Source organism: Coregonus lavaretus (assembly GCF_964263955.1).
Source record: "Coregonus lavaretus genome assembly, chromosome: 12".
Taxonomy (NCBI): Eukaryota; Metazoa; Chordata; class Actinopteri; order Salmoniformes; family Salmonidae; genus Coregonus; species Coregonus lavaretus.
Genome location: NC_139999.1, coordinates 37,001,500 through 37,026,515, shown reverse-complemented (window position 1 = coordinate 37,026,515; position 25,016 = coordinate 37,001,500). Strand labels below are relative to the sequence as shown.

At 45.6% G+C, this 25,016-nt stretch overlaps 1 protein-coding gene across 1 annotated transcript in view; it reads right to left on the bottom strand.

The window, feature by feature from the left end:
* LOC311137948 (nck-associated protein 5-like) overlaps positions 1–24,722 on the bottom strand; it is a gene marked incomplete at both ends in the record, with an annotated part of 70,364 nt that extends 45,642 nt beyond the window's left edge. Inside the window, one exon of the mRNA XM_084172574.1 lies at positions 24,597–24,722. Coding sequence (XP_084028700.1) covers positions 24,597–24,722 — 126 coding nt within the window. The remainder of the gene's footprint in view (positions 1–24,596) is intronic.
* Positions 24,723–25,016: the final 294 nt, after the last annotated feature.

Genomic DNA, 25,016 nt, shown 5'->3' with positions numbered 1-25,016 from the left:
TTGGGTTCAGGTCTGGAGACTGGCTAGGCCACTCCAGGACCTTGAGATGCTTCTTACGGAGCCACTCCTTAGTTGCCCTGGCTGTGTTTCGGGTCGTTGTCATGCTGGAAGACCCAGCCACGACCCATCTTCAATGCTCTTACTGAGGGAAGGAGGTTGTTGGCCAAGATCTCGCGATACATGGCCCCATCCATCCTCCCCTCAATACGGTGCAGTCGTCCTGTCCCTTTTGCAGAAAAGCATCCCCAAAGAATGATGTTTCCACATCCATGCTTCACGGTTGGGATGGTGTTCTTGGGGTTGTACTCATCCTTCTTCTTCCTCCAAACACGGCGAGTGGAGTTTAGACCAAAAACTATATTTTTGTCTCATCAGACCACATGACCTTCTCCCATTCCTCCTCTGGATCATCCAGATGGTCATTGGCAAACTTCAGACGGGCCTGGACATGCGCTGGCTTGAGCAGGGGGACCTTGCGTGCGCTGCAGGATTTTAATCCATGACAGCGTAGTGTGTTACTAATGGTTTTCTTTGAGACTGTGGTCCCAGCTCTCTTCAGGTCATTGACCAGGTCCTGCCGTGTATTTCTGGGCTGATCCCTCACCTTCCTCATGATCATTGATGCCCCACGAGGTGAGATCTTGCATGGAGCCCCAGACCGAGGGTGATTGACCGTCATGTTGAACTTCTTCCATTTTCTAATAATTGCGCCAACAGTTGTTGCCTTCTCACCAAGCTGCTTGCCTATTGTCCTGTAGCCCATCCCAGCCTTGTGCAGGTCTACAATTTTATCCCTGATGTCCTTACACAGCTCTCTGGTCTTGGCCATTGTGGAGAGGTTGGAGTCTGTTTGATTGAGTGTGTGGACAGGTGTCTTTTATACAGGTAACAAGTTCAAACAGGTGCAGTTAATACAGGTAATGAGTGGAGAACAGGAGGGCTTCTTAAAGAAAAACTAACAGGTCTGTGAGAGCCGGAATTCTTACTGGTTGGTAGGTGATCAAATACTTATGTCATGCAATAAAATGCAAATGAATTACTTAAAAATCATACAATGTGATTTTCTGGATTTTTGTTTTAGATTCCATCTCTCACAGGAAAACCTGCAAAATCGGCAGTGTATCAAATACTTGTTCTCCCCACTGTATATATATACATACATGGGGGATTGGAAGTGATGCAGACAATTACATTGATGGAAGTTACAATCTATCTGCAATATTAAGCTGATCTATCCCCCCCCCCCAAAAAAAGGGGGGTGAATACATATGCACACACCACTTTTCCGTTATTTATTTTTTTGAATTTTTTGAAACAAGTTAATTTTTTCCTTTCACTTCACCAATTTTGACTATTTTGTATATGTCCATTACATGAAATCCAAATAAAAATCAATTTAAATTTGTCACGCCCTGGCTCTGGGGACTCTAGTATGTTGAGCCAGGGTGTGAGTTTTCATGTGTTTTCCATTCTAGGTTAAGTATTTCTATGTTGGCCAGTGTGGTTCTCAATCAGAGGCAACGAGTGTCAGCTGTTGCTGGTTGTCTCTGATTGGGAACCACATTTAGACAGGCTGTTTTCCCACAGTGGTTGTGGGATCTTGTTCCAAGTAGGTTGTGTTTATCTAAGGACGTCACGTTATCGTTTAGTTGTTTTTGTTCGTGTTATCTTATTTAATAAATATGTTCGCAAATAACGCTGCGCATTGGTCCTCTGTTCCCGACGATCGTGACAGAAGATCCCACCAAAACTGGACCAAGCAGCGTGTCCAGGAGCCATCGCCAGGGGAATCGCTAGCGGATCTCCGTGGCAACCTCGACTGGGTCAAGCCTAGTGAAGAGCAGAGAGGGTGGACTTGGGAGCAGTGGAGGAGGAGTCTCGACTGGGTCAAGCCAAATGAAGAGCAGAGTGGTTGGACTTTGGAGCAGTGGAGGAAGAGTCTGGCGAGAGATAGGGAGGCTTGGTCCACGGGGAGGAGAGACACCCATAATTTTTTTAGGGGGGGGCTCACGCCGTGGACGACGGGGCAGCAGGAGGCCGCGATGGAGCGGTCCAGCGGGTTTGCAGAGGAGGCCGCCAGGTTAAGGGGGCCACTGGTCACAGAGGAGAGGGAAAGTGTAGAGGCACGGCGAGAGGTACTGGGGTGTGTTACCAGTCCGGTCCGGCCCGTTCCTGATCCCTGCGTAGGGCCAGTGGTGTGTGTCCCCAGTACGGTCCGGCCTGTTCCTGTTCCTCGCATCGAGCCTGTGGTGCGTGTCGTCAGCCCGGCCCGGCCTGTTCCTGCTCCCCGCACCAAGCCTATGGTGCGCGTCGCCAGCCCGGCCCGGCCTGTTCCTGTTCCTCGCATCGAGCCTGTGGTGCGTGTCGTCAGCCCGGCCCGGCCTGTTCCTGCTCCCCGCACCAAGCCTATGGTGCACGTCGCCAGCCCGGCCCGGCCTGTTCCTGCTCCCCGCACCAAGCCTATGGTGCGCGTCGCCAGCCCAGCCCGGCCTGTTCCTGATCCCCGCACCAAGCCTATGGTGCGCGTCGCCAGCCCGGCCCGGCCCGGCCTGTTCCTGCTCCCCGCACCAAGCCTATGGTGCGCTTCGTCAGCCCGGTCCGGCCTGTTCCTGCTCCCCGCACCAAGCCTATGGTGCGCGTCGCCAGCCCGGTCCGGCCTGTTCCTGCTCCCCGCACCAAGCCTATGGTGCGCGTCGCCAGCCCGGCCCGGCCTGTTCCTGCTCCCCGCACCAAGTCAGTGGTGCGCGTCGCCAGCCCGGCCCGGTCCATTCCTGCTCTCCACACCAAGTCAGTGGTGCGCTTCGTCAGCCCGGTCCGGCCCGCTCCTGCTCCCCGCACCAAGCCTATGGTGCACGTCGCCAGCCCGGCTCGGCCTGTTCCTGCTCCCCACACCAAGCCAATGGTGTGCGTCGTCAGTCCGGCACAGCCCGTGCCTGTTCCACCGGTGCCTGGTCCGGTACCGGTCAGCTGCTCCACGCCGGAGCTAGAGCAATCCGCTCCACCAGTGTTCAGTCCAGCTCCGGCCAGCAGGGCCAGACCGGACCAGGGGTACTTTGGGGGGTTAGAGAGGGAGTGGGGATCATGTCCGGAGCCGGATCCGCCGCCAAGGCGGAGTGCCCACCCGGTCCCTCCCCTGTGGTGTTTGGTTGGTGCGGTCGGAGTCCGCGCCTTTGGGGGGGGGGGTACTGTCACGCCCTGGCTCTGGAGACTCTAGTATGTTGAGCCAGGGTGTGAGTTTTCATGTGTTTTCCATTCTAGGTTAAGTATTTCTATGTTGGCCAGTGTGGTTCTCAATCAGAGGCAACGAGTGTCAGCTGTTGCTGGTTGTCTCTGATTGGGAACCACATTTAGACAGGCTGTTTTCCCACAGGGGTTGTGGGATCTTGTTCCAAGTAGGTTGTGTTTATCTAAGGACGTCACGTTATCGTTTAGTTGTTTTTGTTCGTGTTATCTTATTTAATAAATATGTTCGCAAATAACGCTGCGCATTGGTCCTCTGTTCCCGATGATCGTGACAAAATTACAGGTTGTAATACAACAAAATAAGAAAAACGCCAAGGATGATGAATACTTTGCAAGGCACTGTACTTCCAAAGTTGTGGCAAAATGGCTTAAGGACAACAAAGTCAAGGTATTGGAGTGGCCATCACAAAGCCCTGACCTCAATCCTATAGAACATTTGTGGGCAGAACTGAAAAAGCGTATTTTTTTTTTTCATACTAGCCCCCCGTGGGAATCGAAACCACAACCCTGGTGTTGCAAGCGCCATGCTCTACCAACTGAGCTACCTTTTTCCCTTTGCCTTGATGACAGCTTTGCACACTCTTGGCATTCTTTCAACCAGCTTCATGATGTAGTCACCTGGAATGCATTTCAATTAACAGGTGTGCCTTGTTAAAAGTTAATTTGTGGATTTTCTTTCCTTCTTAACGTGTTTGAGCCAATCAGTTGTGTTGTGACAAGGTAGGGGGGTATACAGAAGATAGCCCTATTTGGCAAAAGACCAAGTCCATATTATGGCAAGAACAGCTCAAAAAAGCAAAGAGAAACGACAGTCCATCATTACTTTAAGACATGAAGGTCAGTCAATCCGGAACACTTCAAGAACTTTGAAGGTTCTTCAAGTGCAGTTGCAAAAACCATCAAGCGCTATGATGAAACTGGCTCTCATGAGGACCGCCACAGGAATGGAAGACCCAGAGTTACCTCTGCTGCAGAGGATAAGTTCATTAGCGTTACCAGCCTCAGAAATTGCAGCCCAAATAAATGCTTCACAGAGTTCAAGTAACAGACACATCTCAACATCAACTGTTCGGAGGAGACTGTGTGAATCAGGCCAAGAAACATGAGCAATGGACATTAGACAGGTGGAAATGTGTCCTTTGGTCTGGAGTCCAAATTTGAGATTTTTGGTTACATCCGCCATGTCTTTGTGAGACGCGGTGTGGGTGAACGGATGATCTCCGCATGTGTAGTTCCCACCGTAAAGCATGGAGGAGGTGGTGTTATGGTGTGGGGGTGCTTTGCTGGTGACACTGTCAGTGATTTATTTAGAATTCAAGGCACACTTAACCAGCATGGCTACCACAGCATTCTGCAGCGATACGCCATCCCATCTGGTTTGGGCATAGTGGGACTATCATTTGTTTTTCAACAGGACAATGACCCAACACACCTCCAGGCTGTGTAAGGGCTATTTTACCAAGAAGGAGAGTGATGGAGTGCTGCATCAGATTACCTGGCCTCCACAATCCACCGACCTCAACCCAATTAAGATGGTTTGGGATGAGTTGGACCAGCCAACGAGTGCTCAGCATATGTGGGAACTCCTTCAAAACTGTTGGAAAAGCATTCCAGGTGAAGCTGGTTGAGAGAATGCCAAGAGTGTGCAAAGCTGTCATCAAGGCAAAGGGTGGCTACTTTGAAGAATCTCAAATATAAAATATATTTTGATTTGTTTATCACTTTTTTGGTTACTACATGATTCCATATGTGTTATTTCATAGTTTTGTTGTCTTCACTATTATTCTTCAGTGTAGAAAATAGTAAAAATAAAGAAAAACCCTTGAATGAGTAGGTGTGTCTAAACTTTTGACTGGTACATATATACATACATACATACACACACACACACACACACACACACACACATATATACACACACACATACATATATATATGTGTGTGTGTGTGTGTGTGTGTGTGTGTGTGTGTGTGTGATCCTAATGTCACGTCTGAAACTCAAACTACCTAACCTGAGAGCAATACGTCTAATAAGTCTCAATGGTGTCCTCTATACAAAATGTAGGTTGGCTGACATGAAGCAGAGGACCATCACCTGATTCTGCAACATTTCATAAGTCGAGGGGATATAACCACATTAACAGTAAGAGCCTCTCCATCACAGTGGCATGATTATAAAACACTAAATGTTTTTTTTGTTTTTTTTAAAGCACTTTCTTTCCCACCTCTCATTCTGCCACCAGGGCCCAGGAGACAGGGTCAGAAGAGCTGGGAGACTTCAAGGTGTTGTAACAACTTTTAAAGTACTGCAGCGGTCCATAGTGCCACGTTAGGAGATTTAACACAGGCACTTAAGGCGCTAACGGCAGAGCCTTTTAGATTTGTCGATAAAGCAAAGCCCTAAAAGTAGCTGCAGGTTACTCAGTCGTGTAATATCCATCTTGTACTAAGCTGAGGAGAGTGGGAGCATGTCATGCAAAGTGGCCCCTGATTCCCCGAACATCCCTTCCAAAATACCCTTATCACCAAAAGAGACAAAAATTGTGAATTAGTAAAATGGGGGGAGGGATCTTTGACTGACAAAACCATTCAAATCCAATACAATTTTTCAGCATATAAATGTCATATTCACTTGCCAGGCTCTCAGTTGACTTTTATGGCCTCCCACCTATCATTACATACATACGTCGTGGGACAGCGTCGTGTCGGGTGAGGTTGTCTCTCTCTCTGGCGGGAGGTAAGCTTGGCTTATATGGTGTTGACTAAAGCTTAAACCATGTATTTACATTTTATGTAGGTAGGTATTGTAGTTATGTATTGTAGGTAGTTTATCTAGGTAGTTATTGTAGGTTATTGTAGGTAATTATTGTAGGTAAGTATTGTATTCGGCTGAGCCCGGTGAAGCACGAGGCTAGCTAACTCACTACCTGGACCAATAAAGCTAGCTAGCTAGCGGGTAGCTACTGGTAACTATTAGGACAGACGCGAACTGGCTGAATCGATTCAGTGGCTAGCTTTGCACTTAACTGGCTAACAGTAGCTACTAAGGGTAAGTTATAACCTACATTTATTTTTGTTTAGTTTTTACATACTGGTAACCAGAGTCGTTCAAGGGAATTCGGGACATGGGTGACTAGTTAACGTTAGCTTGGCTCTCTGTGCGTTCGTGCCGTGGGAGGAGGGGTTAGCTCGTTGGCAGAGAGCAATGGCTAGCTAGTATGCTAACTATTCTAGCTAACTAACTGGCTGAATAAGTTGACGACGTACTCACTCAAACTGTCAAAACTAACCCAAAACTTTACACAACGTTAGACACGGACACGAATGATCTGCTTGGCGTGTTAACACACTGGTGGTTTGTTGTAACTGAGTATTGGTGCTAAACCGTGTTATTGGAGGCTGGCATGCTAGTTGGCTTTGGCGTCATAGGATTCGGTGCCCTGGACGGTTTTCACGGAAGAATACTGTACCAAGTTAGCTAGCTGAATAAACTAAGTTAGTCTATTCCTAGAAACTTTGAACCGCTGTAGTTTACAATAATTATAATTTCTAAAGTGGAAGTTGGGAGAGTTATATTTGAGTGTTTCAGTGAAACGTAAGTGAGGGAGGCCCCGCTCTCACGCTTTCCCAGACGTTTAGTTCATTTCATTCCGATCTCCTTTGCATTATTGTAGCCTTTTTCTGTAGCCTGTCAACTATGTGTCTGTCTATCCCTGTTCTCTCCTCTCTGCACAGGCCATACAAACGCTTCACACCACGTGGCTGTTGCCACTCTAATCTGGTGGTCCCTGCGCGCACAACCCACGTGGAGTTCCAGGTCTCTGGCAGCCTCTGGAACTGCCGTTCTGCGGCCAACAAGGCAGAGTTCATCTCAGCCTATGCTACCCTCCAGTCCCTCGACTTCTTGGCGCTGACGGAAACATGGATTACCACAGAAAACACTGCTACTCCTACTGCTCTTTCCTTGTCTAACCATGTGTTCTCGCATACCCCGAGAGCATCTGGTCAGCGCGGCGGTGGCACAGGAATCCTCATCTCTCCCAAGTGGACATTCTCTCTTTTCCCCCTGACCCATCTGTCTATCTCCTCATTTGAATTCCATGCTGTCACAGTCACTAGCCCATTCAAGCTTAACATCCTTGTCATTTATTGCCCTCCAGGTTCCCTTGGAAAGTTCACCAATGAGCTAGAAGCCTTGATAAGTTCCTTTCCTGAGGATGGCTCACCCCTCACAGTTCTGGGTGACTTTAACCTCCCTACGTCTGCCTTTGACTCATTTCTCTCTGCCTCCTTCTTTCCACTCCTTTCCTATTTTGACCTCACAGTCTCACCGTCCCCCCCTACTCACAAGGCAGGCAATACGCTTGACCTCATCTTTACTAGATGCTGTTCTTCTACTAATCTCACTGCAACTCCCCTCCAAGTCTCCGACCACTACTTTGTATCCTTTTCTCTCTCGCTCTCCTCCAACACTACTCACTCTGCCCCTACTCAGATGGTAATGTGTCGTCGCAACCTTTGCTCTCTCTCTCCCGCTACTCTCTCCTCTTCCATCCTATCATCTCTTCCCTCTGCTAAATCCTTCTCCCTCCGATCTCCTGATTCTGCCTCCTCAACCCTCCTCTCCTCCCTTTCTGCATCTTTTGACTCTCTATGTCCCCATTCCTCCCGGCCGGCTCGGTCCTCCCCTCCTGCTCCGTGGCTTGATGACTCATTGCGAGCTCACAGAAGAGGGCTCCGGGCAGCCGAGCGGAAATGGAGGAAAACTAGACTCCCTGCGGACCTGTCATCTTTTCACTCCCTCCTCTCTACATTCTCTTCCTCTGTTTCCGCTGCTAAAGCCACTTTCTACCACTCTAAATTTCAAGCCTCTGCCTCTAACCCTAGGAAGCTCTTTGCCACCTTCTCCTCCCTGCTGAATCCTCCTCCCCCTCCCTCCTCCCTCTCTGTGGATGACTTCGTCAACCATTTTGAAAAGAAGGTTGACGACATCCAATCCTCATTTATTAAGTCAAATGACACCGCTGGTCCTGCTCACACTGCCCTACCCTATGCTTTGGGATGCTTTGACTTCTTTCTCCCCTCTCTCTCCAGATGAAATCTTGCGACTTGTGACGGCTGGCCGCCCAACAACCTGCCCGCTTGACCCTATCCCCTCCTCTCTTCTCCAGACCATTTCCGGAGACCTTCTCCCTTACCTCACCTCGCTCATCAACTCATCCTTGACCACTGGCCATGTCCCTTCCGTCTTCAAGAGAGCAAGAGTTGCACCCCTCCTCAAAAAACCTACACTCGATCCCTCCGATGTACAGACCAATATCCCTTCTTTCTTTTCTCTCCAAAACTCTTGAGCGTGTCGTCTCTAGCCAACTCTCCTGCTATCTCTCTCAGAATGACCTCCTTGATCCAAACCAGTCAGGTTTCAAGACAGGTCATTCAACTGAGACTGCTCTTCTCTGTGTCATGGAGGCTCTCCGCACTGTTAAAGCTAACTCTCTCTCCTCTGCTCTTATCCTTCTAGACCTATCCGCTGCCTTTGATACTGTGAACCATCAGATCCTCCTCACCACCCTTTCCGAGTTGGGCATCTCCGGCGCTGCTCACTTGGATTGCGTCCTACCTGACAGGTCGCTCCTACCAGGTGGCGTGGCGAGAATCTGTCTCCGCACCACGTGCTCTCACCACTGGCGTCCCCCAGGGCTCAGTTCTAGGCCCTCTCCTATTCTCTCTATACACCAAGTCACTTGGCTCTGTCATATCCTCACATGGTCTCTCCTATCATTGCTATACAGACGACACACAATTAATTTTCTCCTTTCCCCCTTCTGATAACCAGGTGGCGAATCGCATCTCTGCATGTCTGGCAGACATATCAGTGTGGATGTCGGATCACCACCTCAAGCTGAACCTCGGCAAGACGGAGGAAGGACTGCCCGCTCCATGATCTCGCCATCACGGTTGACAACTCCATTGTGTCCTCTTCCCAGAGTGCAGAGAACCTTGGCGTGACCCTGGACAACACCCTGTCGTTCTCCGCTAACATCAAAGCGGTGACCCGATCCTGCAGGTTCATGCTCTACAACATTCGCAGAGTACGACCCTACCTTACACAGAAAGCGGCACAGGTCCTAATCCAGGCACTTGTCATCTCCCGTCTGGATTACTGCAACACGCTGTTGGCTGGGCTCCCTGCCTGTGCCATTAAACCCCTACAACTTATCCAGAACGCCGCAGCCCGTCTGGTGTTCGACCTTCTCAAGTTCTCTCATGTCACCCCGCTCCTCTGCACACTCCACTGGCTTCCAGTTGAGGCTCGCATCTACTACAAGACCATGGTGCTTGCCTACGGAGCTGTGAGGGGAACGGCACCTCCTTACCTTCAGGCTCTTATCAGACCCTACACCCAAATGAGGGCACTACGTTCATCCACCTCTGGCCTGCTAGCTCCCCTACCTCTACGGAAGCACAGTTCCCGCTCAGCCCAGTCAAAGCTATTTGCTGCTCTGGCACCCCAATGGTGGAACAAGCTCCCGCACGACGCCAGGACAGCGGAGTCACTGACCACCTTCCGGAGACACTTGAAACCCTACCTCTTTAAGGAATACCTGGAATAGCATAAAGTAATCCTTCTACCCCCCTCCCCCATCACCCCATAAAAAAAGTGGTTGTCCCACTGGCTATCATAAGTTGAATGCACCAATTTGTAAGTCGCTCGTGGTCCTCTGTAGCTCAAATGGTAGAGCATGGCGCTTGTATCGCCAGGGTAGTGGGTTCGATCCCCGGAACCACCCATGTGTAAAAATGTATGCACACATGACTGTAAGTCGCTTTGGATAAAAGCGTCTGCTAAATGGCGTATTATTATTATAAGAGCGTCTGCTAAATGATGTAAATGTAAATGTAATAAGCATCCTATTCATTCAGAGATCAGACTGTGTTAAAACAGCTTATTTCACAGGAGGAGGGAGACACCTGGTGGACTATGATACAATTAGATGCATAAATCAGGGCTATCAAGAGTCTCAGAGTAGGAGTACTGATCTAATTTAGAATCAGGGCCCGTATCCACAAAGCATCTCAGAAAAGGTCCTACGAATCCTGCTAAAACCTGTTTTAAGACAAAAAAATAAAACTCTTAGCTCAGAGTAAGTTTAAGGATGATGTTAAGACACTGCCCAGACAAACTCTGAGCCAGGAGTAAAATCTACTTCTAAAGCTTCTCAGCTGGTAATCACAACAATTTGAGGTACAGCAAAGATGGTGATGACGCTCATTGACATTGTTGCAAATTATGGGGAATAACCAATAGCAATGAGACATCGGCAGCTGTGAACTCCATAGCACGCTTCAGACAACCACAGTGAATGTGACTGTACATCAAATGGTGCAATAGTAAAACGTTTGATATAATTTTCACCTGACACAATCACTTTGCCTACTCTTAATTATTGCCTAATATCTTGGCATGCATAAAACATTTTTTTTAACCAATTCTGATGGTTGTTAAAATAGGAATTTTGACAATATTACCATTATATCAACACACTCGTCACTCCCGTTTAACAACTCTAAATCGCTTTGCCACAGTAGGCATCAAGTCACTCGCCGTAATGTTGCATACCGTGAAGTGGGCATGACAACGCCTCTTCCCCTCAGAAGGCTGAAAACATTTGGCATGGGCCCTCAGATCCTCAAAATGTTCTACAGCTGCACCATTAAAATAATCTTGACTGGCTGCATCACCGCTTGGTATGACAACAGCTTGGCATCCAACCGCAAGGTGCTTAAGGGGGTAGTGCGTAGGCCTAGTACATCACTGGGGCCGAGCTCCCTGCCATCCAGGACCTCTATACCAGGCGGTGTCAGAGGAAGGCCCTAAGTGATGGCAAGCGGTACGGATGCACCAAGTCTGGAACCAACAGGACCCTGAACTGCTTCTACCCCCAAGCCATAATACTGCTAAATAGTTAGTCAAATTTTTCCCGGATTATCTGCATTGGCCCTTTTTGCACTAACTTTTTTTACTCATCACATATGCTGCTGCTACTGTTACTTATTATCTATCCTTTTGCCTAGTCACTTTATTCCTAGTTATACAGTGGGGGAAAAAAGTATTTAGTCAGCCAACAATTGTGCAAGTTCTCCCACTTAAAAAGATGAGAGAGGCCTGTAATTTTCATCATAGGTACACGTCAACTATGACAGACAAAATGAGGAAAAAATATCCAGAAAATCACATTGTAGGATTTTTAATGAATTTATTTGCAAATTATGGTGGAAAATAAGTATTTGGTCAATAACAAAAGTTTCTCAATACTTTGTTATATACCCTTTGTTGGCAATGACACAGGTCAAACGTTTTCTGTAAGTCTTCACAAGGTTTTCACACACTGTTGCTGGTATTTTGTCCCATTCCTCCATGCAGATCTCCTCTAGAGCAGTGATGTTTTGGGGCTGTCGCTGGGCAACACAGACTTTCAACTCCCTCCAAAGATTTTCTATGGGGTTGAGATCTGGAGACTGGCTGGGCCACTCCAGGACCTTGAAATGCTTCTTACGAAGCCACTCCTTCGTTGCCCGGGTGGTGTGTTTGGGATCATTGTCATGCTGAAAGACCCAGCCACGTTTCATCTTCAATGCCCTTGCTGATGGAAGGAGGTTTTCACTCAAAATCTCACGATACATGGCCCCATTCATTCTTTCCTTTACACGGATCAGTCGTCCTGGTCCCTTTGCAGAAAAACAGCCCCAAAGCATGATGTTTCCACCCCCATGCTTCACAGTAGGTATGGTGTTCTTTGGATGCAACTCAGCATTCTTTGTCCTCCAAACACGACGAGTTGAGTTTTTACCAAAAAGTTCTATTTTGGTTTCATCTGACCATATGACATTCTCCCAATCCTCTTCTGGATCATCCAAATGCACTCTAGCAAACTTCAGACGGGCCTGGACATGTACTGGCTTAAGCAGGGGGACACATCTGGCACTGCAGGATTTGAGTCCCTGGCGGCGTAGTGTGTTACTGATGGTAGGCTTTGTTACTTTGGTCCCAGCTCTCTGCAGGTCATTCACTAGGTCCCCCCGTGTGGTTCTGGGATTTTTGCCCACCGTTCTTGTGATCATTTTGACCCCACGGGGTGAGATCTTGCGTGGAGCCCCAGATCGAGGGAGATTATCAGTGGTCTTGTATGTCTTCCATTTCCTAATAATTGCTCCCACAGTTGATTTCTTCAAACCAAGCTGCTTACCTATTGCAGATTCAGTCTTCCCAGCCTGGTGCAGGTCTACAATTTTGTTTCTGGTGTCCTTTGACAGCTCTTTGGTCTTGGCCATAGTGGAGTTTGGAGTGTGACTGTTTGAGGTTGTGGACAGGTGTCTTTTATACTGATAACAAGTTCAAACAGGTGCCATTAATACAGGTAACGAGTGGAGGACAGAGGAGCCTCTTAAAGAAGAAGTTACAGGTCTGTGAGAGCCAGAAATCTTGCTTGTTTGTAGGTGACCAAATACTTATTTTCCACCATAATTTGCAAATAAATTCATTAAAAATCCTACAATGTGATTTTCTGGAGAAAATAATTCTCAATTTGTCTGTCATAGTTGACGTGTACCTATGATGAAAATTACAGGCCTCTCTCATCTTTTTAAGTGGGAGAACTTACACAATTGGTGGCTGACTAAATACTTTTTTTCCCCACTGTATGTACACTACCGTTCAAAAGGTTAGGGTCACTTAGAAATGTCCTTGTTTTCGAAAGAAAAGCAATTTCTTTGTCCATTAAAATAACATCAAATTGATCAGAAATACAGTGTAGACATTGTTAATGTTGTAAATGGCTATTGTAGCTGGAAACGGCTGATTTTTTATGGAATATCTACATAGGCGTACAGAGGCCCATTATTACATTTACATTTTAGTCATTTAGCAGACGCTCTTATCCAGAGCGCATTTTTTTTTTTTTTTTAAATACTTTATCTAAACATGGATGTCTGATTAACAAGAAACTACACATATCCTGCTCCACATGAGACACAAACACTTAAATCATACATGTATCCTCTAATTCAAAATGCGATTTCAAAGAATCAAATCAAAAGCTGTAGTAAACGGTTGCTTGTTGTTTTTTAAAGCCCTCAATGGATCAATCAAAGAGAAACAATGGTCCAGTCTATGGCTGTATGTTTGTGGGAAGGATTAGTGTTTGAGTAGGTGTTTTGGTGTGAATGTTTAGCCAGATTACATAGGCAGCTCTGGCTGAGTTAAATGTCAGGGAGGATACCCATTATGGCTCTGGGTACTACCATTGCTGAAGGACCCTCCAAATAACCCTAGTTAACTTCATCAACTTCACTCAATACTCTACTGAGAGAGAGCTACATGGAAAATGTAACAGAGTTCAACAGTCCTAACACAATCAACAAAAAAACACCAGAAAAACTATTAACATTCAAAATAAGAAAAAATATATGGAAATATTGAGTCCAATAATAATATTTGTAATAATTATAACTAAATAAATATTTCTGCTTGAATAACGCAAGTTTAAAATGATCTACAGCAACTAAACTTAAAGTTTGTAATCTAGATATTGATATACTGTTTATATAAAAATTTTCTTTCCATAGCCTTTAAAAAGACACTTTATATATTAAATCCAAACCCATGTTCAGCACACACCACTCCTTCACAATATAGAGGCGAAAGAAATGGAAGCGATTGCACCCACAATCACATGCCGTCTACAGCGTGAAAAACCAAACAAATTATCGTTTTTTTTTTAGGTTATGAATTGATATATTGAGGTTATGTTCTATGATTTAGATGTGTTCTGATAGTGTCCATTGTCATAGTCTTGGAGGGCCGATGCTGCTCGATCCATAGTCAATATGTCCAAGAAGTACATTTTATAAGAATTGTCCACTTGACTGATAGGTGGGCCAGAGCAATGATGCGTGCATGGTTCTAGGTTGGATATTACCCAGCCTGCTCCCTAATAGGCACACTACAGGACACAGTGGGATACATACGTTCAAGATTTCAGACAGCATATCAACTACCTCAGTCCAGAATCTTTTGACGGCTGGACATTTCCAGGCTTTGATCCATCTTTTTCAACTTGTGTCTGCGTCTGTGTCGTGTGATGCATGCCCTGTGTAATATCTTCATTTGAATAAACGTATAGCTTACACAATTGGATATTGATGTTGTATTTTTCCATATTGCATCACAATGTGCTGCGGTAATAGATACACCCATGTCCTGCTCCCAACATAACTGAGTAGAGGTGTTACTATTTGTGTAGGAGAGGCCAACCAGCTTGTATAGGGCAGAAACCGTTCCTTTCCCATTAGCAACATCCCTCAGTTTGTTGTCTAAAGCACTTTTAGATCCCACATCAATACCCTTTGAGGAAATACACTTCAGAATTAATTTGAGCTGTAAATAGGATAGAAATGCTATATTATTCAGGCCAAACTCTGATATCAGCTCTTGGAATTGTATGATATCTTCATCCCTTACAACCTGCCCCACCTGACTGATGTTTTGGCGTTGCCAGGTGATATTAGCCAATGTCTTTCCCCCTGCGGTAAACAAGGGGTTGTTCCATATTATGCAACGGGTGGGTCTAATCCTGAAGGCTGATTGGTTAAAACTGCATTCCAGCTGGTGTCTATTTCACAAGTTACCACCGGCTAAATCTGACGTTGAAATGCCTATTTACTCTGTTCCATCTGACTGCGCAATCCACTGTCTCATCAACCCTGCCAGGAAATGTATAAACTTGATCGCCACTATAAAAAGCATCTAGACATTATCTCCCATTTCTTTTAGACTAGCATTTGGTTTTCAACAGCAGATATTTGTATAAACCTTGCTGTCTGTCTCTCCGACCTTTTCAATATTGAATTGCGATCTCCACCATCTCATTTAAAGTGAATGTGTCCGAACGAGACAGACAGCAAATTTAGCTGGTTGTCATAGCAACACACACAACTTTTTTCAGTTGACTGGCTAAATCGATACTTTGTTGCGAAAACTAAAATGGATGTGGAACATTTCTTTTGATATTTTCGGCGGCATGACTATGGATGAATGGGAAAAAATTGTTGCCAATAATACCCAGGCATGCAGATTTGGGGGATACTGCATTGAATGACCCAGAGAAAAGCAGCAACAAAAAAAACACAGTTAAGAATACAAACTGGGCTGGGTGGTGCTTCGAGGGCTGGCTAGCAGAGAAGAAAAAAGTTGTTGACTTCAAAACTGTCACTAAGGAAGAGTTTAACATCCTTCTCCGACAGTTTTATGGAAATGTATGAAATGGGAAGGGGGAGCAGTACAGCATATGTAGATACCTGGCACTCCGGAGCTGGCTCAACCGGTTTCTAAATGACCCACCCATCGGTCGCAGCTGGTGCCTTATGAAGGACACTGAATTTACCACCTCAAATCATGTATTTCTGGGCAACATCAAACAGCTAAGAAGGCAAGGAAAATATATCACAAACAGCCACCCTCCCATCACCGATAAGGACATGGCCCAGCACCAAAACTCCCAGGCTCTGAATCCCGGTATACCAAGGCTCTGATCCAGAAAGTGTGGTTCGACCTCCAGTTACATCTTGGTCGAAGAGGAAAAGAGGGGAGCAGACAACTAAAGCCCAACTCATTCCTCGTAAAAACAGACGAGAACAGTCTAAGGTATGTTGTTCTTAGCCTATTTGTGTTATTTCTAAGTCGCACTCGTAATTAGGCTACTGGAAAACAATATTATAACAACGCATTCTCTCTCTCAGATATGCCACTCTCGCATATAACTAGGCCACAAATAATCATCTGGACCCAAGGGAGAGGGGCAGGGAGTCCAAGAGGGGATTCATGTTCGAGCAGCCAGGGAACCCACTATGCCCGGTGGCATCACTGGAGAAATATCGATCGAAATGCCCAGAGAACGCCCTTGCATTTTATCTCCACCTAAGGAGAGGAGAGTGTATCGGGGAGTCGATCTGGTACACGTCAGAGCCGATGGGCGTGAACTATCTAGCAGCACTTCTAAACTAAACTAAATTACATACACAAATCACAGCATCAGGACCACGACAGTCCAGAAACTGGCCAATACTGGTTTAGAAGCAAGAAGATTATGTCAGTGAGTGGGCATCGGTGCGAAGGTTCGCTCCATAGCTACTGGTGTCCCTCACTGACAGACAGAAAATGCTGGAGCAACATCCTGGCCGAAAACAAAGAGAACACTGCAGCACCATTAACACCCAAATGGCTGAAGCAAATCACATTTTATTTGTCACATGCGCCGAACACAAAAGTGAAATGCTTACTTACAAGCCCTTAACCAACAATGCAGTTTTAAGAAAGAATACCAAAAAAATGAAATAAATAAAAGTAACAAATAATTAAAGAGCGTAGAGGCTGTTTAGAAGGCTCTTGGACCTGACTTGGCGCTCAGGTATCGCTTGCGGTGCGGGCCGTACGCACTACCCTCTGTAGTGCCTTGCGGTCGGAGGCCGAGCAGTTGCCATACCTGGCAGTGATGCAACCAGTCAGGATGCTCTCGATGGTGCAGCTGTAGAACCTTTTGACGATCTGAGGACCCATGCCAAATCTTTTCAGTCTCCTTAGGGGGAATAGGTTTTGTCGTGCCCTCTTCACGACTGTCTTGGTGTGCTTGGACCATGATAGTTTGTTGGTGATGTGGATACCAAGGAACTTGAAGCTCTCAACCTGCTCCACTACAGCCCCGTCGATGAGAATGGGGGCGTGCTCCGTCCTCTTCTTTTTCCTGTAGTCCACAATCATCTCCTTTGTCTTGATCACGTTGAGGGAGAGGTTGTTGTCCTGGCACCACGCAGCCAGGTCTCGGACCTCCTCCCTATAGGCTGTCTCGCCATTGTCGGTGATCAGGCCTACCACTGTTGTGTCATCTGCAAACTTAATGGTGTTGGAGTCGTGCCTGGCCATGCAGTCATGAGTGAACAGGGAGTACAGGAGGGGACTGAGCACGCACCCCTGAGGGGCCCCCGTGTTGAGGATCATCATGGCGGATGTGTTGTTACCTACCCTTACCACCTGGGGGCGGGCCATCAGGAAGTCCAGGATCCAGTTGCAGATGGAGGTGTTTAGTCCCAGGGTCCTTAGATTAGTGATGAGCTGTAGTCAATGAATAGCATTCTCACATAGGTGTTCCTTTTGTCCAGGTGTGAAAGGGCAGTGTGGAGCGCAAGAGAAATTGCATAATCTGTGGATTTGTTGGGGCGGTATGCAAATTGGAGTGGGACTAGGGTTTCTGGGATAATGGTGTTGATGTGAGCCATGACCAGCCTTTCAAAGCACTTCATGGCTACAGACGTGAGTGCTACGGGTCAGTAGTCATTTAGGCAGGTTATCTTAGTGTTCTTGGGCACAGGGACTATGGTGGTCTGCTTGAAACATGTTGGTATTACAGACTCAGACAGGAAGAGGTTGAAAATGTCAGTGAAGACCACTTGCCAGTTGGTAAGCGCATGCTCGGAGTACACGTCCTGGTAATCCGTCTGGCCCTGCGGCCTTGTGAATGTTGACCTGTTTAAAGGTCTTACTCACATCGGCTACAGAGAGCGTGATCACACAGTCGTCCGGAACGGCTGATGCTCTGATGCATGTTTCAGTGTTACTTGCCTCGAAGCGAGCATAGAAGTAATTTAGCTTGTCTGGTAGGCTCGTGTCACTGGGCAGCTCGCGGCTGTGCTTCCCTTTGTAGTCTGTAATAGTTTGCAAGCCCTGCCACATCCGACGAGTGTCGGTGTACTACGATTCGATCTTAGACCTGTATTGATGCTTTGCCTGTCTGATGGTTCGTCTGAGGGCATAGCGGGATTTCTTATAAGCTTCCGGGTTAAAGTCACGCTCCTTGAAAGCGGCAGCTCTACCCTTTAGCTCAGTGCGGATGTTGCCTGTAATCCATGGCTTCTGGTTGGGGTATGTACAGTGAGGGAAAAAAGTATTTGATCCCCTGCTGATTTTGTACGTTTGCCCACTGACAAAGACATGATCAGTCTATAATTTTAATGGTAGGTTTATTTGAACAGTGAGAGACAGAATAACAACAAAAAAAATCCAGAAAAACGCATGTCAAAAATGTTATAAATTGATTTGCATTTTAATGAGGGAAATAAGTATTTGACCCCTCTGCAAAACATGACTTAGTACTTGGTGGTAAAACCCTTGTTGGCAATCACAGAGGTCAGACGTTTCTTGTAGTTGGCCACCAGGTTTGCACACATCTCAGGAGGGATTTTGTTCCACTCCTCTTTGCAGATCTTCTCCAAGTTATTAAGGTTTCGAGGCTGACGTTTGGCAACTCAAACCTTCAGCTCCCTCCACAGATTTTCTATGGGATTAAGGCAGTGCTTCTCAATTATTTTCTGTTACGCCCCCCCCTAGGAAGAAGTAAACATTTCGCGCCCCCCAACTCTCCAGTGCGACTGTAAATAGTATAATTTGTCTATAAAATTGTTATAAGTACACCTCTGCATAACATTGTATCCTTATTAACATTTAAAAAAAGAAAAAATAAATAAATATAGATCAACTTACAACAAAGAATAACTTTATTAACATTGTTTTTTAGTCTGTAACAGAAAATACTTAAAGTGCATCAATTTGCCTGAAAAAAAAAAAAATGTCAAACCTTATTTAAACTGTAAACATTTTTTGACCATTTGATACTGAAAAATAAAATATATAATCAATAAATAATAATACATTCAAATTGATCAGCAACATGAACTCAGGAGGACAATATATGAAACACTTTGACCTATAAAACAAAAATGAACAAAACAATGTGCTGATTTAAAAAAAAATCTCAATGAGGAAGTCAGGATTAATGGCTACAATGAGCACGTTTTGCAGTGCACAGCTTTTCGAAGCAGGGTTTGAAGCATGATACTGCAACTCTCAGCTCCTGCTCAATGTTTAGCTGGGACCTGTACTTGGTCATCAGTGCAGCAACAGCAGAGAAGCCAGTCTCACAAAGATAAGATGTTGCAAAAGCAAGAAGAATGCCCATGGCCCTCTGCCCTAAGAGTGGATACTGCCTCTCTACACTCAGCCAGAATTCACTCAGTGTCTGTGATGTGAACCACAGTCTCAATGTGGAGTCAGACGTCATATCAATGAACTGGTCCTCCTCTGCAGAGCTGAAACCAGTTGGAGCTGGTGCATTGAAAGGATCTCTCACCCAGTCATATTGGGAACTGTTTTCAGGGAAGTACTTTTTAAAGAATCCCATCAGTGATGAAATATGCTCCTTAATATATGGAATCACTGAGGTGGCATCATAGTCAGTAGTGTCAACAAATTCATGCAGGTTCTCGAATGAATCAGTATTTCCTTCATCAAGTCGCCTGCCCCACATTGCAAGCTTTCGAGTGAAAGAGCTGATCTTGTCTGTGACCTGAGGGAGGTGTTTTTCTTTCCCTTGAAGCTGTAGATTTAGTTAATTTAGCTTTCCAAATATGTCACTCAGGTAGGCCAGTTTTGCCAGGAAATTCTCATCACAAAATTTTTCTGCGAGGTCATACTTGTGCTCCTGCTCCGAAAACATTCTTATCTGCTCTCTGAGCTCAAAAACTCGGGACAATACTTTTCCTCGTGACAGCCACCTTGCTTCACTGTGAAACAGCACAGCTTGATGTTCAGCTCCCATCTCCTCACAGATAGCAGAGAAGACTCTTGTTTTTAGTGGTCTGGTGATTGGGGTGTAATGTCTTTAAGTGACGCCTTAATTTATTTGGCTTCATGCTGTCCGCTGCCAACATTTTTAGACACAGTAAACATACCGGTCTTTCCTCGTCTCCCACCGTAGTCACAGTGAAGCCAAGCGCTACATACGCTTCGTCATATTTCCTCGTCTTAGCTTTCGGGAGACTTACGTTTGTCTCATTATCTCCGTCTCTCTCCGCCATTATTTTCAGCCCTGTTAAATATTTTTCCATGGTGTCTCTTAAGGGTTTGTTACCTGCACTTCATATCTCCTGCTCTGTGCTGTGTGCTCTTGTTCGGTGCAAAAATACCCTACTCCCTGCGGCAAAAAAAAGCATGTTCCCCGGGGTCACACGCGCACCCCCTGGCATCGCTCCGAGCCCCCCCAGGGGGGCGCGCCCCACTATTTGAGAAGGACTGGATTAAGGTCTGGAGACTGGCTAGGCCACTCCAGGACCTTAATGTGCTTCTTCTTGAGCCACTCCTTTGTTGCCTTGGCCGTGTGTTTTGGATCATTGTCATGCTGGAATACCCATCCACGACCCATTTTCAATGCCCTGGCTGAGGGAAGGAGGTTCTCACCCAAGATTTGACGGTACATGGCACCGTCCATCGTCCCTTTGATGCGGTGAAGTTGTCCTATCCGCTTAGCAGAAAAACACCCCCAAAGCATAATGTTTCCACCTCCATGTTTGACGGTGGGGATGGTGTTCTTGGGGTCATAGGCAGCATTCCTCCTTCTCCAAACACAGCGAGTTGAGTTGATGCCAAAGAGCTCGATTTTGGTCTCATCTGACCACAACACTTTCACCCAGTTCTCCTCTGAATCATTCAGATGTTCATTGGCAAACTTCAGACGGCCCTGTATATGTGCTTTCTTGAGCAGGGGGACCTTGCGGGTGCTGCAGGATTTCAGTCCTTCACGGCGTAGTGTGTTACCAATTGTTTTCTTGGTGACTATGGTCCCAGCTGCCTTGAGATCATTGACAAGATCCTCCTGTGTAGTTCTGGGCTGATTCCTCACCGTTCTCATGATCATTGCAACTCCACGAGGTGAGATCTTGCATGGAGCCCCAGGCCGAAGGAGATTGACAGTTATTTTGTGTTTCTTCCATTTGCGAATAATCGCACCAACTGTTGTCACCTTCTCACCAAGCTGCTTGGTGATGGTCTTGTAGCCCATTCCAGCCTTGTGTAGGTCTACAATCTTGTCCCTGACATCCTTGGAGAGCTCTTTGGTCTTGGCCATGGTGGAGAGTTTGGAATCTGATTGATTGCTTCTGTGGACAAGTGTCTTTTATACAGGTAACAAGCTGAGATTAGGAGCACTCCCTTTAAGAGTGTGCTCCTAATCTCAGCTCGTTACCTGTATAAAAGACACCTGGGAGCCAGAAATCTTTCTGATTGAGAGGGGGTCAAATACTTATTTCCCTCATTAAAATGCAAATCAATTTATAACATTTTTGACATGCGTTTTTCTGGATTTTTTTGTTGTTATTCTGTCTCTCACTGTTCAAATAAACCTACCATTAAAATTATAGACTGATCATTTCTTTGTCAGTGGGCAAACTTACAAAATCAGCAGGGGATCAAATACTTTTTTCCCTCACTGTAGCTTGTGCAGAAATAGGAGCATAAATGTTTACAAGAGTACATGTTTCATTTTGTAAAAAACCTGACAATTCCATATGCCATATTTGTCGAGATTCTTTTAGCTACTAAGATACTGACATGCCTGGCTGCTCCATTACCTGGTGCTGAAAATACTTGACCAACCCATCTCTGCCTTAACTTAAAAGATTAATTCTCATTAAAAAGGTGTTTCTTGTAACATGGCCACATCACAGGCTAGGGATTTCAAATGAGAAAGCATTTGACTTTATTCGAAATCCCATTCACATTCCATGAAATCAGATTGATATAGTATTAGATCCCATTTGTTACAATGTGTATAATATCAGCCTTAGCATTACCATCAATGTACTATTGTTTGTATTCTGTACTAGTGGGGAGGGAATGTGGAGGGAATACACATGACAAACAAACATAAAAGATGCCACAAGGCAAATAGAAAACACAAAACCAAAGTTAGATAGATGCCCTATCCAGCTCTTATTCGTGAAAAAACAGGTGTAGGCGCTGCTATCCGCGATAGCCAGACCTCTTATTAGGTGGATTTGTTTCCCCCTCACTGTGCTCTGGGTGGGCGGGGTAACCCCCAGACCAGCACATTGTTTGAGACTGCTGGCAACCAAGTCTACACCAAAACACTATTTGCACAAATTTGTCTCCGTTATTGCATAATGTATTGGCCTGGTAAGTTGGCTATAGCCATATTTTAGAGCGCCATTAAACGCATTTATAGCCCTTTTTCTGTATATATTTTAACCAACACTCTGTCAATACCAGGGGAGAAAAGTAACAATCTCAAAAACATTAGAGACTAGTGCAGTCCTTGATCGCCTCATTAACTTGCCCGAGTTACAAAAACAATATTAGGGAGCCGTAAATTCAAGTCCTTGGCCGCATCTTCTGCGCTACTGTAGATACTGTAGGTTTCTTCCCATCTATGGTGACGATGTGCCTGGCTGCGTACAGTAGCGGTGGTCTGTGTCCCAAAGTATCTTCTTGATGTTGGTATACTCCGCGCATTTTTGTTGGAGCTCCACTGGGAAATCATGGTACACATGGAACGGTCTCCCTCCCCAGATCAGCTTCTCCTTCTTGCCCGCAGCTCTCATGATGTTCTGTCGGTCACCCCATCGTAGCAGGCGTATGTAGTATGGATGCGGTGGTTTGGGTGGGTTAGAGCGGGATCGGAAGCATCTGATGTCTCTCCACCTCTGGTACTGGGTCAGTCTCTTTCAAGTCCAGAATGTACCACTGGTACTGGGTCAGTCTCTTTCAAGTCCAGAATGTACCAGAGTATCTCATCCATTGTCTGGTTCGTGTAACCCACCTCCAGCAGAACCAGGTTATTCCTCCTTCCACGCGATTCCAGGTCGATCACCTTAGTATTCAGGTGGTCCCTGTCTTTTTAAAGTTGTTTTAAGTCTTCTCCGTCAACTTTACCCTGGTCCTCTAGGGTCCTAATCAGAGTCTCTGCCTTGCTTACTCTGTTCAGCACGGCCTCAAAGTCCTCATCACACTCCCTCTTTTTAAAGTTCTTTAGACTCGTCGAGTCTATCAAACCTCTGCTAGAATGATACCTTAAGTTTGGTGACCTCCTCAGTCAGGTGCCGTGCCCAACACGACATCTCCTCCTCGGTCATAATTTGTTTGGTAGGACGCTGACTGTATATAGTTTATTTGCCGTTTGCCTGGTCTGCTGTTGGACTCCTCTATCAGTCATTCACCAAACTGTGTACAAAGCACAGTTTAGAAAATAGAAGTGGCTGTTTTTTTTAGGGTGTTAAGAGGCTAATATTTTGCTGTATTTCAGCATCTGGAATGCGAAAGAAACTAGCATGCCATTCCGTGGTATCACGTGATCCTGACTAGACTTATTTTTTTAACAACGTGATGTTACCCTCCAAATGGATAACTTGAAATAACATGACGTAGGTAATTAAATAAACAAAATAAAAATGTGTTTTTTTATACGCTTAGTGGTTATAAGTATTTAGGCATATCATGTGAAATAGGCCTTGTGAAATCATTGTCAAAAGCTCTAGAGATACTGTTGCATGTAGGTCTAGATTATTTATAGATTTTGACATTTTTATATGATCAAACATTATTTTAACAACTCCAATTCAATTGCATGTGGCGCATTTTTCTATTATCGAGACACCTGCTGTTAACTCTTAAATGGTTAGGACAGCTCATGAGGTCTCCTAAATATCTGTCAACTAAGTGTGACTTATGACTAAAGACGCTTCATGCTTAGCTTTTATTTTTACCTATAACAGTAGGAGTAAAATGTCTCTATTCTCAGCACTTTTCTACTCTGAGACACTATGTGTATACAGGCCCTGGTTCCCCCTGTCCATGTAATCTTATTGAGATCTAAAAAGGCATGATCCTAAAAATCAGCACTCCTACTCTGAGACACTTGATACATACGCCACCAGGTGCACATCTATAAAATTGGCATAATCTTCAAAATAAATTAGAAATACAAATTCTACTAGCATTAATAATGACACAGTACTAGTTATAAATATCACAACTGCTCCATCACTAGGATGAATGAAAGACTGATTCTTTGAGTTTGGTTGTTTGGACTGAAGCATGTGGTCGTTTCGACAGGTGCAGGTCTCAGTCAAAACAACCAACTGCATTAATCAAATGTTGCAAACTGTTATTCATTTCCATTGATTGTTTTGACTGATGCAGTTCTCAGTCTCCAGGTGTACCCAGAGGTCACCAGCTCCAGGGTTCAAGACTAAAGCCCTTTCTCAATTCCTCTGTCTCCTTCTCAAAAACAGTTGAAGAAGGTGGTCCCAGGGGAGGGAACCTTGGACCTTCTCGTTCAATACAGTTGAGAAAGAGGTGAGGAGATCGGATGTGAAGAATCAAAGAAAAACAAAATTGGCACACAGCCAATAGTTGCCTTGTGATCCGCGGCCTTTCCCTCCCCGGGCCTCACCTCCAGCTCCCTGAGCCTCTCTAGGAGCTCCCTGCTGCTCGTTGGCTCCTCCAGGTACGGCTCCACATCGCCCTCTTCTGACTCAAAGGCCTCATCACACTCCCTCAGCTCTGTCTCAGACTCCATCACTACCTGCATTAAAGAAAGGACAGTCAGGGACACGGTTGGTAATGGTGTAGGGTGAAGTTGCTCCTAGAAACTGATCTTGGGTCAGTTTTGCATCCGGCTAAGGATTAAGGTTAGGATTGGGAGAGGTGACCTAAACCTAGGCGAAGGTTCACCCCGAAGCTTAGAGAGAGGTTGGGGACACGGATACCATAGTAATACAGAAGCCGGGTAATAATGTCATTCCACACAGTAAAACATCAACATCTCATGGGGATTTGTCATAGTTTCATACTCTTTCCTGGGTGATAATTA